Source organism: Polyergus mexicanus, unplaced genomic scaffold, assembly GCF_030449975.1.
Source record: "Polyergus mexicanus isolate NDT 795.1 unplaced genomic scaffold, iyPolMexi1.0 SCAF_14, whole genome shotgun sequence".
Lineage (NCBI taxonomy): Eukaryota > Metazoa > Arthropoda > Insecta > Hymenoptera > Formicidae > Polyergus > Polyergus mexicanus.
In genome coordinates, this window is record NW_027223334.1 from 4,888,973 (window position 1) to 4,905,406 (window position 16,434).

Consider the following 16,434-nt stretch of genomic DNA (forward strand, 5'->3'; position numbering starts at 1 on the left):
ACGGAGTAATTTTACGCATTAATGAAATATGATTTTTATCTATACATAATACATAATACATAATACATATTTCGCGTATCGCATGCACGCGTATTTGTAAGATATGATTTTTACGAATAAACGCTATACGTTAAGCGAAGCGTCGATTCTTTACGCTTCTCTTTCCTTCTCCCGCATCCTCTCGCTCTCGCGCTTCTCGTAGTAACCATCTGTGTCCGCATTAAATTTGTGTTTTGGTGACAAAGATTGTTGACATAACTTGACAGCAAATTGACGGCAAGAACCGAGCAAAGCTTGATATAACTTGACGTCAAATTGATGGCAAAAATCGAGCAAAATGTGCGCAAGACAATTGACAACAGAGTGTCAGCAAAAACCGAACAAATTCTGCAGGTTTTGGCCATTCATATAAAATAGTATATTTAAATGGATTTAAAGTCTCAACCCTAAGTAATAAAATAATGATAAGTTTTGGTTATAAAATGACTATTAGATAATTAGACATTATATAGGATCATATATTAATGTGTTAAAACATATATAGGTGAATTTAAATAATATATTTAAATAAAATATTTAATAATTATTCGAACAATTTCTGTCCAAAAAGATCTTTAATTTATAAAATTCTATAGAAATTATATAGAATCAAGGATACGCGATCGCGATAAAGGAAAAACGCGATTCGTTCGTATAGCGTGTATTTTGCAACAGTATAAGTATAACTAATATTAAATTTATAGATTATATAATTGACTCGATACATTATATATAAAGCTTAAAATATATAATTAAATTTATAGATTAAATAATTAATTCGATACATTATATAAAATTTAAATTTATAGATTATATATAATATACAATAATGTAATATAATTTATAATATAAAATCAATCGCGCATATCGCGCAAACGATCGCGTCGCTCGAACCACCAATCGTGCAGTTTGCACGCGTTCTCTAACGCGCAATTCTTCGCGTGATATCCGCAGCGAAAAGCTCGCGAAGCGTTCAGAGTCTCCAAACGTTCGATGTCTTCGTAATCGGCGTCGATAGTTTCGACGGAGACGGCTATGTCGCGATCGTCGGCGACGTTTCCCAAGATCTCGATCAGCCACTTCTTCTTCTCGTGACCTTTGACGTAGATCCGCACCGTCGAATCGGGGTTAGATTCTCGACATACGGCATCTCGAACGAGTCTCTTCATCGACCCGTAATTCGCGTGTCCATCGTTCCACTTTAGCTGGTGATGATTCGATATCAGCCAACATGCTCGCGATTTTTCCGCTCTCGTGAGCAGATCCCACGACATCGGCGGGCGAAAGATGTGATGCGTCAATTCCATGCCATTTCTTAACACGGCTACTTCTTTCGCGACGAATTTTTCGTTAACTACGAAACCTTGAAGATCGACGAAGATCGGCGCGTCCATCGTCGTTGTTAGCGATACTCGAAGTGTTTCCTTCTAGATTTTTTTCTAAGTGCTTTATTCTTTCTCCGTACTTTTTCGAATATCGTCGCGCTTACACGATTCTGCGCACGACGTTAGTGAGCGGATTGTACTCTACCACTCGATCGTGAATGATAAGACAGTAGGCTGTGGTGTTAGAGGGGATGTTCTCTTTGCAGTCGAACTCTATGCGAACGTCCACGGTGACGCTCTTGATCGACTCGTTGTGTCGAGAACAGTCGATGACTACGAGCGGGCCGTGAGTTAAAAATTTATTTAGATTTAAGAGCGCTTCGTCGTTGTCGCATCCGTAGTACGTTTTTCGAAATTTCAAATACATATCGTATAACACGGCGACTTTATGCTTATCGAAATCTAGATTCATGTCGTCGTAAGGATAACAATCGGAATTAAGATACAGTTTGACATTAGTTAGTTTGCAATCGTCGAATAAAGAAGGCTCCTCGGACAGAACGTTCTTCTTTCCGGATTGTAGCGCGAAGATAACGTATCGCGGTTTCTCGAGTTGCGTCGCCGCTTTGACGGCCCACGAGAGTTTGGTCGTGCTCTGTAGAAGCGGAAACTCGTAGAGATCCCATGAGCGAAAAGCGACGCTCAGGTATCGTCCGCAATCTAAGGTGCGCAATAATCTTAATTTATTAACATCATTTAATACTATATGAGGCATTCGCCATTGTATCTTTAACAAAACGATTTTAGGTTCTTGCGTTTCGCGCGATATGACGCAATTGTTATCGTTGCGCGCTCGTATTAGAATAAGTTCGTGTCGCGCGTTGATCACAACGCGCTTGTAATCTTCGCAAAAACCTAATAGCACGTTGAGAGGTACGCAAAAGTTAAAATCCCCGATCGACGAATGAGTTGTCGCTAATAAATCCCATCCAGCGTTTTTTAATATTTTGCTTCTCTCGACCGTCAGCGACGCGTAATTCTTGATCGTGCTCGTTATTCCAACGTTTCTGCTTCGATCGATCTCCACGCCGTCGAGCTCGTAGCGAATCTCCTCGAACATAAACACCGCGCAATTGTTCACTAGTCTCGTCACCGATGCGATTTCCCCTTGCGCGCTCGGCGCCTCCTTCGACTCGAGTCTGCCCTCGACGTAGAGAAAACTGTCGCAAGGCAATGTGTACAAATCCTGCTGTTGTATAGGAATTCGTATCTCGTCGCTATTCCCGAACGTAGTATTAGCGTAAGGGTTGTACGTGTGAGACTCGATCTTAACGATGCGATCGTCGAAGATCGGCTCTCCACCGATACTTAGAATGTCGCACATTCCGCTTTTTACGAAGAAGCGGTCCTCGGCACGACGAAATCCAAAGAGCGCAGAAAAGCCGCGTTGGCGACGGTCAGTCTACCTCCCTTCTTCCTTCTCTTTTCCGCGTTTAGAGGCGACGCGACGGCGATGACGGGCGAGTTTCTCGCGTTCGACCCGTTCACTACGAGCATCGCGCGCTTCTCTACCGTTTTCGCCGCACGTGCAGACGAATCGTGATCTCCTCGCCGCGAAAATCGATCAATTTTCCGTTTTGATCCTCAACACGCACGTTTATATCGATAATGGTCCGCGCGATGATCGGGAGGTAAATGATCTGCGTCGGGATCTCCGACACTTTATATCCGGGTGGAACATTAGGCGCAAACTCGTGTATAGTATGCGCGGATTTGTCGTTATGATACGCCCCTGTCGTGACGTTGCACTCTAGTCGAATGAGGTTAATGGCCATAATATTTATCGGCTTATCGGACGCGTACTATTTATTCGGTTGTAACACGCGAGACGAGAAACCCAGTAGCGAACCGATATTATCGGGTTTTGTGAAATTTACTCGAAACGCGCACTTAATCTCGCTTCTCATAGTGTTATCGTTATTGCAAAGCGTTATAGAATTTTCATTCTTATCACCACTCTCATCGTCTTCGAAACAGTCGCCGCCAACATCGTATATGTAATCGTCATCGCTCGTTTCCTTCCTCGTTTTCGCGCTCTCGCCTCTCCTATCTCGCTCGTCGTTTATGATGAATCGCCGCTCTTAGATACGCGCTTATAGCGCTTAACTCGTAAGATCCCACCGGAATCGCGATAATCTCGTCGTTATCATCGAAGTAAAATTTATTATTCGCGGAATTTACATTCGGTATCGTATTATAAGTTTTGAAATTGTTTAAACCTAACTCGTAATCGTCGTTGTTTAAATCAAGAGAACGCTGCTTCGTCCGGAAAGAGTGAGAGTCAGCGACATCATCGGCGAGAGCGATCGAACTGCGCTCGATCGACGAACGACGGTCGATATTATAGTCGGCGATTCCTTCAATCGACTCCTCGGAGAAATCGAAGACTCAATTGTCCGCAGATATTCTGATCGCGCGTCTGCTCGGAGCGACGATTATATCGAATGTTCGCGTCGCGCCCGAGATGACGCGCGAGTTTGCGCGGAGTACGAAGATTGCCGAAACCGTCGTAGTAAATCGCGTCGCCTTCTTTTTTCGCGTACGCCACCCAATGAGTACCCGGTCCGGACGCGTCGTCTAAATTAACAATGCCGCTCTCGTCGCGGCGCGCCCGCAACGGAAGCGCGTCGCGCATAAGCACGCCTCTAAAGTGAGGCACGTGCGAGAGTATCGCCGCGTGATTTAACTGTTCATTCGTCGTTGCTCCGATGGATGGGAGGATCTCTAGCGTCTGTTTACGCGAAGTTTTTTTTAACGTTTCCTCTTCTTCTCGTCGAGAACGTGCCACTCCCGCGCTTGTACGGCGCGAGATATAAACGGCGACCCTCCATCGCGCGATCGTGGCGCTGCAACTCCTCCAGCTGTCGTCGCGCCGCTTTGCGATCGTTCACCGCTATCGCGGTTCCCGCTGCTCCCCCAGCCAAAGAACCAAGAGCTCCCAATAACGGTAGTAGGGATAAGAAGCCGCCGCGTTTCGCTATCGGAAGCGTTCTTTTCCTCGTAGCGATCGTTCTCCTTTTGCTCTTTCTTCTCTTGAGTTTTGTCGTACCCATTCCGAGTTTCGTCTTCGATTTCATAGCCATCCATACAGCCGCCGCGGCGGCCCTCTCGCCGAAAGTCGAGTCTCTCGCCGCGACGCGCTCGCGCGCTCTCTCGGAGAGCGCGCGGACGGCGGCGTGTCGATCGGCGAGCTCGCCGCTTCGCGAGTACGCGATGACGTGCTCTCGGCAAGCCGCGTCCAGAGGATTGACGCCTCGATCGACTCGCGCGAGTCGTTTCGCGATACGGGTACCCGGCCCGCAAAATTGATATCCAGGTATATGTAGTTCGAAAGGGAGCGCGTTTATCGCTCTGTTCAATAAGCCAGCGCCGCCGATATCACCGCTCACACCGTACCGCCGTTTCGCGAATTGCATTCGCCGCAATCTTTAACGAGCGGCGCCGGACCGTCGATGTGCGTTCGTTGCCAGGGGCGATTATAATGCTCTAGGCATCGACGGTAGCGCCGCACCACCGGACCCACTCTTATATATTCGGGCAGTTTCTCCCACAATTGTTCCACGTAACGACCAAAGTGCTTTAGCAAAATTATTTTCGGGATATACCGCAACTGATCGGCGGTGAAATCGAGAATATTGTCACCATCTATTAGTAGGATAAACATCTCGATTCACCGCGCGCGATTCGCTACTGCGCGATCGGTGGCGATCTATTCGTATATAAATAAAAAGGTCTCGCCCTGCCTCGCACGAGTGTACCGCGCACGCGCGCGGCGAGAGGAATGCGTTTCGTGCGGCAACCGATCGCGATAAAGGTGACGAACCTCGACAATAGGGCGCGACCGTCGGAAGAAGCGCGCAGACACGGTCGTCTATTACCGAGCGCTATTCGCTGCGTCATTTGCGGCCTTTCTAGTTGCGGTAAAACGAACGCGTTGATAAGTTTGTTGGAGAGTCCGCATGGCGTACGCTTCTAGAACGTTTACGTTTACTCGAAGTCGTTGCAGCAGCCTAAATATCAATATTTAGAGAATTTATTAACACCGATAAAAGATATAGGTTATTTCACATTTTCTAATAACTTTGATGTTATTCCGCCCAGCGAAGCGCTCCCGAATTCGATATTCGTGTTCGACAACGTAGCGTGCGACAAACAAGATACTATCAGGGAGTATTTCGCTATGGGTCGACACTCGATTGCTTCTATCTGTGCTAAACGTACGCTAAAATACCGAAGCATTTGATTCGAGATAACGCGAATCTGTTGATTCTCTTTAAACAGGACGGCACTAATTTGCGTCACGCGTACAACGATCACATGAACACGGATATGTCGTGAGAGAATGTCACGAGAATTTTCACGCGCTATGTCGCGCGTGTTGGCGGTATAAATATGGTTTCTTAGTGATCGACAAAGATAGCGCGCTTCGCGCCGGCAGATACAGACGAGGGTTTAACGACTTCATTGTACCATAGAGCGATCAGTCGTCGCGGATACGTCGAATGCACCGATCGCTTTCTCCCGCGAGCGAGAAGAATCGATTCGTTAGTCGCAATGGCCTCGATGGATATCGGTGAACGCGAAAAGACGGCGAAAGAGATCGCTAAGAGGCGCGCGTCGATTCGTAAAAAACACAGAGCATTGAAGACCGGCAAAATGGAAAACGAGATCGCGATAGAGAGTCGTTTCAAGCATCGACGATCGCGTCGAACCGCTGCGGCGCATCGCCGATCGCGCCGAGCGAGACGAGATAGAGCGAGACAAAATTAAACGTGAGACGATAAAGCGAGACGCGATCGACGCCTTTCCCGCGACGACGAGCGTCGAGGAAAAATGGAAGGACAAAGCGCTGACTCCCGTTTGCAAAAAACTTAAGGCGAAACGAATACGCGCGGGACGAAACCGAGGAGGAAGCGTTCGAATCCGAGAGTCTCGAGTCGCCCTCGACGCTCGAAATATCCGTTAGACAAATTTCGCGAATTTCTCAAGGTCGCGAGATATCGCACGGTCGGCTAGGACCGTTGGGGCGAAAGTATATGGGGGCTCTTTTCGGCGGGGAAGCGCCAAACGAGATCGATCAGGTTTACGGGGTTTACATTGGCGAGAAAAGCGCCATGCTCGGCGATAAGCGATTCGACGTAGACGCGAATGATTCCATATTTATAGATGAGATTAGATACATCGGTACTCCCGGTTTGTACGAATTAATGTTTATGAAAATTCTTAATAGTCTCATATATACAGAAAAGGATAAATTAACGTACAGAAGTATATTCTTAACAACGAACGCTCATAGACGCGATCATGACGCTAAAAAGTCTGTCTTAGGTAATAAAGGATACAAATACAAATTCGTTATTGCTCCGCTTATCCACGGCAGCGGCTAGAAAAAGATGGGCGCGGGTCGCGTACCGTCGACTATGCGAGTCACGAACAATAGAATCGATTACGTTCATTGGGATGATCCGAACGAATTAGTGGATCGTTTGCAATTGTTGGACGCTTCGCGTCGAGCCGGCAACAACGCTCACGAAAACGAGATTCTATCGATAATCGAGGAGCTTCGCGAGACGGGAGCGTATAAATCAAACCGTCGCGTCGACGACCGCCGCAGTCGTACGCGTGATTCGCGATGTCCGTGAGCAAATTCGGCACACCTCTAAGAAACCGAGGCTCCGACGCTAGAACCGGAAGAATACGTCCGGCTATCGAGTCTCTGCGAAATTACGTGCGCGATAACGCGCTGTGTCTAAGCTCTTCCATCGAGTACGACGCGAGAGAGCGCAAGATAAAACGCTTGGCTCAGTCTGAGGAGGACGCCGACGCGACGAGCAAAAGCTACGTCGAAGGAATCACATCGCAATTGAGAAAAGACGCGGACGAGGCGGGGCAGGGTGTCATCTTACTGTTCACGAGACTCGCCTAGCTCGATAACGCTCTGGGTAAACGAATAGACGTCGCGGAGAGTTTCGTTTCCGAGATAAAAGCGCGCGACGACGCTCTGAGTAAACGAATAGACGCCGTGGAAAATTCCATTTCGAGAATAGAAGCGAGCGCTAACGCTCTAGATAAATGGATCGATACTTTGGATAAACGAATCAATGGTTTAAGCGATCGAATCGATGCCGCAAAAAATACTATATCGCTCAACGCGGCGGAGTCCTCGACGAGAAGCGCGAGCAATCATAAAATACTGTTCAATCAAGAAAAAATAATACAGGAACTAACCCAAAAATCGCGCGTCGAGGCGAATTCCGCGGCGAAATCCGAGACGAAGATACGAGAATTGGAAGATTCAACGTCGCGATTGAAGAGTGACGCGGACGAGCTATCGGGAAGAGTGAGGGAACTGGCGAAGATTAGCGGGAGCGGCGAGCCGCTCGAGAGAGAGAGGTCCCACCCAGCGTTATTCTCGAGAGAAAGAGGAAAGAATTATGAGCGTCGAAAAACGAAGACAGTAGGATAGATAGGCCGGTTTTGGATCAGTTTTGTGTGAGTGTGAGAGAGAGGGTATCGTTGGGGAGTAAGAGAGAGAGATAGTTTCGGAGCAGCTTGTGGGCGCCCGAGGGATGGAGAGCGGGCTGGGCGGGTTCGTGGGGGGGTAAGTAGGGTGAGAGGGGAAGCGCGGTCGGGGGGAAGCGGTGGGTACGAGTCGCCGAGAGCGCTCGAGAGATGGCGCTCGGGGGGTGGCGCGCCCGACTCGCGACCTCGACGCGACTCGCGCCCCTAGCGCGCGGTCCGCCGTCGCGATTCTTTAGGGGGGCGCTTCTAGCGCGCGATCCGCCGCTTCTAGCGCGCGATCCGCCGTCGCGATTCTTTAGGGGGGCGCTTCTAGCGCGCGATCCGCCGCTTCTAGCGCGCGATCCGCCGTCGCGATTCTTTAGGGGGGCGCTTCTAGCGCGCGATCCGCCGCTTCTAGCGCGCGATCCGCCGTCGCGATTCTTTAGGGGGGCGCTTCTAGCGCGCGATCCGCGAGCGGGCGGCGGGCGCCCGGCGTCGAGGGGGCGGGGGATCGTCGGTGGGCGGTCGAGCGGACGGAGGGGCGTCCCTCGTCGCTCTCCTCCTCTCGAGGCGCGCGTTAGCGCGAGCGCGCTCGTCGCGTTTCGGGGCGAGTTTTTTTCGTTTTCCGGCGACGTCGCGCGTCCGAGAGCGAGTGTCCGGTTCGGTTAATCGGGGGCGCGTCCTCGCTATTTTCCTCGTTATAAAAGGACGCCGCGATGATCTCGAGGTGTTAGTACGTTCGAGGATATTTCGCGGCGCGATGAAGCGCGCGCCGAGCGCTTTAACGAGATTAGCCGGAAGAGCGGTGAACGTTCGAATCGGAAATGTCGAGGATATACGGAATTTGGAGATACCGAATTGTTTGAAGAAAGAACTGCGCGAACGTTATATAGAGGATCGTTTGTACTGTATAGAAGAGATCGATTTCGCGGAAGAGTTCGTGCGAGAGGCGAGCGAGACGCGATTCGACGAACCTTTCGCGAATGTCGGAGCCGATGGCTATTTGCTCTATCGCAATTGGAGACAGCGATACGGAATTCCGAAATTTTCGTGGGAGGTGAATCACGTCGTGCATTGTTTCTTTAAGTTCGGTTGCCGATTCGAGAACGGAAAGTATTTCGAGGAGAACGAGAGATATTGCGCGTATTGCGCGCGTAGCTCGAGTTTCGAGAAGAGCGTATCGACGCACGTGACGAAAACGGTGTATAGCGAGATGGTGCCCGCTTGCGATCTCGTCGACGAGGTTTTCGACGTGTCGAATAATTGGTGCGCCGGCTGCGAGACGAGAGCTTTGTTCTACATCGAGAATTACGACGAGGAGGAGACGTGGTTTATTTGTAAAAAATCTTGGCGTTCGTTAGACGACGAGTGACGAGATGGAGGCGCGCGATCTTCTCGATAGCGCGCGGGACGTCGCGACGGGGAACGCGTATCGCGTGTGGGCGCGACGGTGCGACGAGTGTCTCGAGTCTCTGCGGGAGAGATGTCGAGGAGAGCGCCGAGGGAGATCGACCGGAGCGATCAATTCTCTTATCGCTCGGATCGTTCGATTAACGGGCGCGAGAGACGATCTGCGTCGACGTTTCGAACGCGTGGGAGGCGGCGTAGAGGAACGCGAGGGATTCTCGTGGTCCGAGATCGAGACGGCTTTCTCTAGACGCGTTTTAACCGGCGCGGTTATTAATTTCGATTATATCGAACCTCGACGATTTCTCGAGGACGCTAGAGATACCGTGCTCGATCGAATACGCGATGTTATGAATGAATATAACGGTGTTAAGGTCAATACCGTATTTGTTGGCGAGTTCGTTTCGGGCGACAAGATCGATGTTAAGACTATTGTCACGAAGAATTATCCGCTTCTACCTCTTTCCGACTCGCGAGAGTGGTACGAGAAGCGAGTGGTCGACGCTACTCTAACCTCGTTGGAAGAATTTCAGGAGCGCGATAGCGGATGGGCGTTATCGCGAATATTCAATTTAACCGTGAACGTGAACAGATACAATCCTATGCACGCGGGATGTCGCGTTAAATTGCCGCGAGAGATCGCGTTGAAGAAAGCGGTGATAAACGTGCAATCTAATGACAATGCGTGTTTCGCATGGGCGGTGGTCGCCGCTCTGTATCCAGCTGAAAAAAACGTGGGTCGGGAATCTTCGTACCCGCATTACACGACGGTGCTGAATCTGAAGGGCGTTAAATTTCCTATGAGTTTGAACAAAATTACTAGATTCGAGCGTATTAACGACATATCTATTAATGTGTATACCGTTCGAGATAAAAAGGAGGGAAAAAACGGTTGTCGCGTTGTCCCTTTGCGTCTTACTGACGATAAAAAGAACAGACACGTTAATCTGTTGTATTTTGACGATATGACGCGACGAGATGACGCGACGCATTTCGCGTGGATTAAGAATTTGTCGCGACTCGTCGGCTCGCAACTCAGCGGTAGACGACATAAATCGCATATATGCGATCGGTGAGTACTAATTAAAAAAATCGTCGCGCGATGTTGATAATGCGCGAGATTTAAAATGTGCGTTATGTCGCAGGTGCATGCACTATTTTCGAACGAGCGATAAGTTATCGGCTCACAGCGTGGACTGCGGAAGGATGAACGAGTGCGCTATAGTCCTTCCTACCAAAGACGACAAATGGTTAGAGTTTCGTAACTATAGTAGAAAGGAGCGACTTCCATTCGTGGTGTACGCTGATCTCGAATGCGTGCTGAAGAAGAAAGAGGAGAGGAGAACGTCGAATACATCTATCGTTCAGCATCACGAAGTTTATAGCGCTGGATATTACGCGCGATGCGCGCTCGATGGCGTTAGCTCTACTTACAGAGCTTATCGCGGTGAAAATTGCGTATTGTGGTTCGTTAGAGAACTGCACGATCTAGCGCTTCGCGCGAAAACTGTTCTCGATATCGATGCTCCTATGACGAATCTTACATCGGATGAATGGGAGAGATTCGTAAACGCGACGCGCTGCAGCATATGCGAGAAACCGTTCGAATTGGGAGACGCTCGCGTGCGCGATCACTGTCATTTGACTGGACGGTACAGAGGTCCGGCTCATTCGAATTGTAATTTAAATTATAAGGATACTTACGTAATTCCCGTATTCTTTCACAATTTATCGGGTTACGACGCGCATTTTATCATTAAAGATGTAGCTAACGCTTTTCCCGGTAGCGTGGAAATATTGCCGATAACGAAAGAAACGTATATCTCTTTCACGAAAAACGTCGAAGATGCGTGGGACGAGGGATGGTTCGGAAAACGTTTGAAGTTGCGTTTCGTGGATTCTTTCAAATTTTTAAGCGCGAGTCTCGAGAAATTGGCGTCGTATCTAGACAAAAGCGAGTTGAGGATCGCGCGTTCGGAATTTTCCGATCTTAGCGACGCCGATTTCGAGCTTCTCGCGCGAAAGGGTGTATTTCCGTACGAGTATGTCGACGACGTAGATAAATTGTTAGAGACTCGTCTACCGCCGCGCGAGGCTTTTCACAGTTCGCTAACCGGTGACGCGATATCTGAGAACGATTACGCGCGCGCGATAAGAGTCTGGGAGCGATTTCGCGTCGAAACGTTAGGCGATTATAGCGATTTATATTTAAAGACCGACGTTCTTCTATTGGCCGATGTTTTCGAAAATTTTCGTGACGCGTGTATGAGAAGTTATAATTTAGATCCCGCGTATTATTATACGTTACCGGGCTACACATGGGACGCTATGTTGAAGTATACGAGTGTGCGATTCGAATTATTAACCGACATTGATATGGTAATGTTCGTGGAGCGTGGAATACGCGGCGGGCTAAGTCAATGTTCCAACAGATACGCGCGCGCTAATAACAAATATTTACAGTCATACGATTCTTCGGAACCATCGTCGTATCTCATGTACTTCGATATAAATAATTTGTACGGATGGGCGATGTGTCAATCGTTGCCTTACGAAAATTTTCGATGGGTCGATAACGTTACGAGCGTTGACTTAATGTCCGTGACATCGGACTCGCCTATCGGTTATATTCTAGAGGTCGACCTTGCATATCCGTCCGACCTTCACGATTCTCACGCTGACTTGCCATTCTGCCCGACGCGCGATAAGCCGCCCGGAAAACGAGACGAGAAGCTTCTCGCCACACTGTACGATAAGAACCGTTACGTGATATATTATCGCAATTTGCAGCAATGCGTTCGACACGGATTACGCATTACGAAAATACACAGAATATTGCGATTCGCGCAATCTTCATGGTTGCGCGAATACATCGAACTGAATACACGATTACGAATTAACGCGAAAAACGAGTTTGAGAAAAATCTATACAAATTAATGAATAATGCCGTGTTTGGCAAAACTATGGAAAACGTGCGCAATCATTCGAATGTTCGACTCGTGACTCGATGGGACGGGCGATACGGCGCGGAGGCGATGATCGCGAAGCCGAATTTTCACAGTAGAAGCGTTTTCGCGGAGGATCTCGTAGCTGTAGAATTGCGTAAACTCGAGATTAAGTTCAATAAACCAATTTATGTAGGTATGTGTATTCTCGATATATCTAAAATTCGTTTATACGAATTTCACTACGAGTACATGCTACCATTGTATCGAGATAAGTGTAAAATAATGTACACCGATACGGATAGTCTCATTTATCGCGTCGAGTGCGAGGACATATACGAGAATATGAAGCGCGATATCGACAAGTTCGATACGAGCGATTACGCAATGGACAATGCGTATGGAATGCCTCTCGCTAATAAAAAAATACCTGGTGCGATGAAGGATGAGAACGCTGGCGCGATTATGACCGAATTTATTGGACTTAGAGCGAAAATGTACGCGCTGCGAGTCGCCGGTAAAAGCGATACAAAAAGAATCAAGGGTGTTAAGAGCGGCGTTGTCGCGAGAACGATAACGTTTGACGATTACGCGCGCTGTCTTCGACAGGGGATCGAGATGAAGCGCGAGCAGTTTTGTATAAGATCCGAGTTACACGAGATGTATACAGTATCGGAATTGAAAATCGCGCTCAGTCCGCACGATGACAAACGATACACGATATCGGGAACTACGGATACGTTACCGTGGGGACATTATAAAATACCGTTGTAGGGAGCGAAAAAAATATTATATAATGTTTCTTAAAACATTTAAACTTTAGTTAGTAGTTTATTCAGTATAAACATATTTTATAAATAATATATTATCATTGTATTTTCGATATAATTCACGATTGCGTCGAAAAAACATCGATGGACGTTCTACGAATCGTTTCGAAGAACAAATTTGCGCGAATAATATAATTTGAATATAATTTGAATATAATTTATTATAATAGATTTTAATAAAATAATAAAAATTAATCGGTTTTATTTATTAGATTTTAATAAAAAATCGTGAAAATGTTCGATCGGTCTTATATATAATAGGTATTAGATATAAAATCTATTATAAATAAGACTGATCGTACATTTTCACGATCTTTCTATTATGCTCTCGGAAGTGTTTTATATAGAATAATGTGAAAAAGATGTTAATGCGAGTTTTAGCGTTATCATAGTGACGTAATAAAGAATGTATACAAAGCGCGAGAAAGAGTACGTATAAAGTTTGAAAGAGAGAACGCAGGATACGGCGGCCGCGTAGCGGTGCGAGAGAGAACTCGTATAGAATGCGAAAAAATGAACTTTTTGTATTTTTGCGATATAAAAGTCGTGGAAACCACCATTCTGTCCAAGTCTTGGCAAATCTCGACTCGATTTGACAAATTCGCATTCTACTTCATTAGCATCGAACATATATTATGCTACATGCTACATGCAAACGAGATAGAATGCGAGAATTTGTCATAAATCGAGTCGAGATTTGCCGCGAATTGGACAGATCGATGATTTCCATGACTCTTTATTATATTCTTGAAAGTGTTATATATAGAGTAACGCGAGAATAAAGCTACCGCGAGAATAAAGTTACCGCGAGATACGATGTTCGCTTAACAATGCGATGAAGAATATATATAAAATATAAAAAAGAGTCCGCATAAAGCGCAAAAGAGAGAACGCAGGATATGGCGGCCGCGTAGCGGCGCGAGAAAGAGTTTATATGGAGCGCAAGAGAGAACTCGTACAAAATTACGATTGTTTTATAATCATACGATTTAAAGATTAATAATGATAATTACTCTATAATCGATTATTTAAACGGTTAATCGATTTTTACAAGTTTTAATTTTAATTGTATTGTGTTATTATTTTTTTCTTTGTTTTATAATTATACGATTATTTTATTTTTTCTAAGATTTTCCTTGTTTTATAATTATACGATTATTTTAGTTTTAACATGTCTACAATTTCGTATAATATTATATAATATGTATAATATGTATAATATGTAGTTTTATTTAATAAAAATACATTTTTATCATAATACAGCTGTTTTATTTATCCAAGAATTGTGCGATTCGTCCATTCCTAACCATTTCACGTAAATCTTGTCACCCTTTCGACGCAGCACCTTTTCTACGAGATACACGTCGGGATCGCCAACGCGCGACAATTCGTGCTCGTAGAATCCTCCTGCGATCGGCTCGCCGCGCGAATCCTTTAATAGATACGTTACGGGATTAGTCCGTTGTATCTTAGTTATTCGAAAAATCTCTGTAGTCCAGTTGGGTGTGAAGCCTTTCTCGAAAATCGTTTTAAATTTACTGATGCGTACCGGATCGGCTACTTTAAATTTCGCCGGAGCCGCGATTTTTATATTGCTGTATACAGTATTTAAAAGTTTATCGGCAATTTTTGGAGTTACGTCGACAGGTCTCATATTTATAGTGCGATGTTTTCGCGTGTTATATTCCTCGACGAGTCGTGGTAACTCGTCGATCCACTTGTACGTTCCGTTTAGCGTGAAATACTTCCACATAAAATTTTTGAGCGTACGATTGAATCGTTCGACTATCGACGCTTTCATCACCGAATATGTCGAATAATGATTTACTTCGTGCTTCTTCGTAAAATTTCGCATATCGGCATTGTAAAATTCTTTTCCTTTATCGGTCTGTAGATTTTTTGGACACCTCTTAGAGTCTCGTATTATTTTAGATAACGCTCGAGTAACCTCGTTTGCGCTTTTGCTCTTAAGCGGTACAGCCCATGCGTATTTGCTTAATACGTCGATAACGGTGAGTATGTAGTTGTGGCCTTTGTTGAGTCTCGCGTAAGGACGCATCTCGACCACATCCGCTTGCCATAGGTCGTCGTACCCGTGCACCGCAACGCGACGACGCGAGAAGTTTCTTCTTGCGGGAGCGTGCAATTCCTCGACTAGTCTTCGTTTTTTAACGCTCATAGTTCTTTTTTCTTTCTCTCGAGAATAACGTTGAATTGAATCTCTTCTTCGAGCGGTTCGCCGCTCCCGCTAATCTCTTTTTCGAGCGGTTCGCCGCTCCCGCTAATCTCTTTTTCGAGCGGTTCGCCGCTCCCGCTAATCTTTGCCAGTTCTTTCACTCTTCCCGATAGCTCGTCTGCGTCTCTCTTCAATCGTAACGTTGAATTTTCCAATTCTCGTATCTTCGTCTCGGATTTCACTGCGGAATTCGCCGCGATAAGCGATTTTTGATTTAGTTCTTTTATTGTTTTACCTTGATTGAACATTATTTTACGATCGTTCGCGTTTCTCGTCGAGAACTCCGTCGCGTTGAGCGATATAGTTTTTTTCGCGACTTCGATTTGATCGCTTAAACCTTTGATTCGTTTATCTAAAATATCGATTCGTTTATCTAGAGCGTTAACACTCGTTTCTATTCTCGAAATAGAATTTTCCACAGCGTCTATTCGTTTACTCAGAACGTCATCGCGTGTTTTTATCTCGGAAACGAAACTCTCCGCGACGTCTATTCGTTTACCTAAAGCGCTATCGAGCTGAGCGAGTCTCGTGAATAGTAGAATGACGCCCTGTCCCGCTTCGTTCGCGTCTTTTCTTAATTGCGATGTGATTCCCTCGACGTAGCTTTTGCTTGTCGCATCGGCGTCCTCCTCAGGTTGAGCCAAGCGTTTTATTTTACGCTCTCTCGCGTCGTATTCAATGGAAGAGCTTAGACACAGCGCGTTATCGCGCACGTAACTTCGCAGAGACTCGATAGCCGGACGTAGTCTTCCGGTTCTCGCGTCGTAGCCTCGATTTTTTAAAGGCGAGCCAAATTTGCTCACGGACATCGCGAATTCCGCGTACGACTGCGACAGTCATCCACGCGACAGTTCGATTTATACGATCGCTCCTGTTTCGCGAAGCTCCTCGATTATCGATAGAATCTCGTTTTCGTGAGCGTTGTTGCCAGCTCGACGCGAAGCGTCTAATAATCGCAAACGATCCACTAATTCGTTTGGATCGTCCCAATGGACGTAATCGATTTTATTGTCCGTGACACGCATAGTCGACGATACGCGACCCGCGCCTGTTTTTTTCGCGCCGCTGTTATGAATAAGCGGAGCGATAA

General features: G+C 46.6%; 3 protein-coding genes across 3 annotated transcripts; 1 reads left to right on the top strand and 2 right to left on the bottom strand.

Moving 5' to 3' along the window:
- Positions 1-1,524: 1,524 nt before the first annotated feature.
- LOC138939248 (uncharacterized) lies at positions 1,525-2,748 on the bottom strand. Its single transcript, XM_070306893.1, has one exon. It carries the CDS (start codon positions 2,746-2,748, stop codon positions 1,525-1,527), a length of 1,224 nt encoding a protein of 407 aa, XP_070162994.1.
- A 6,553-nt stretch (positions 2,749-9,301) lies between these two features.
- LOC138939250 (uncharacterized) lies at positions 9,302-13,052 on the top strand. Its single transcript, XM_070306894.1, has 2 exons — positions 9,302-10,404; positions 10,478-13,052. The coding sequence occupies exons 1-2, from the start codon at positions 9,302-9,304 to the stop codon at positions 13,050-13,052; spliced, it is 3,678 nt and encodes a 1,225-aa protein (XP_070162995.1).
- Positions 13,053-15,283: 2,231 nt separating this feature from the next.
- Positions 15,284-16,153, bottom strand: LOC138939251 (tropomyosin-like). The gene has a single exon (XM_070306895.1). The coding sequence runs from the start codon at positions 16,151-16,153 to the stop codon at positions 15,284-15,286; it is 870 nt and encodes a 289-aa protein (XP_070162996.1).
- Positions 16,154-16,434: the final 281 nt, after the last annotated feature.

Coding starts and splice junctions, on each gene's coding strand:
- LOC138939248 (XM_070306893.1), bottom strand. CDS start 2,748: ATGTGCGACATTCTAAGTATCGGTGGAGAGCCGATCTTCGACGATCGC.
- LOC138939251 (XM_070306895.1), bottom strand. CDS start 16,153: ATGTCCGTGAGCAAATTTGGCTCGCCTTTAAAAAATCGAGGCTACGAC.
- LOC138939250 (XM_070306894.1), top strand. CDS start 9,302: ATGGAGGCGCGCGATCTTCTCGATAGCGCGCGGGACGTCGCGACGGGG. Junction 10,405..10,477: donor AAATCGCATATATGCGATCG/GTGAGTACTAAT, acceptor GTTATGTCGCAG/GTGCATGCACTATTTTCGAA.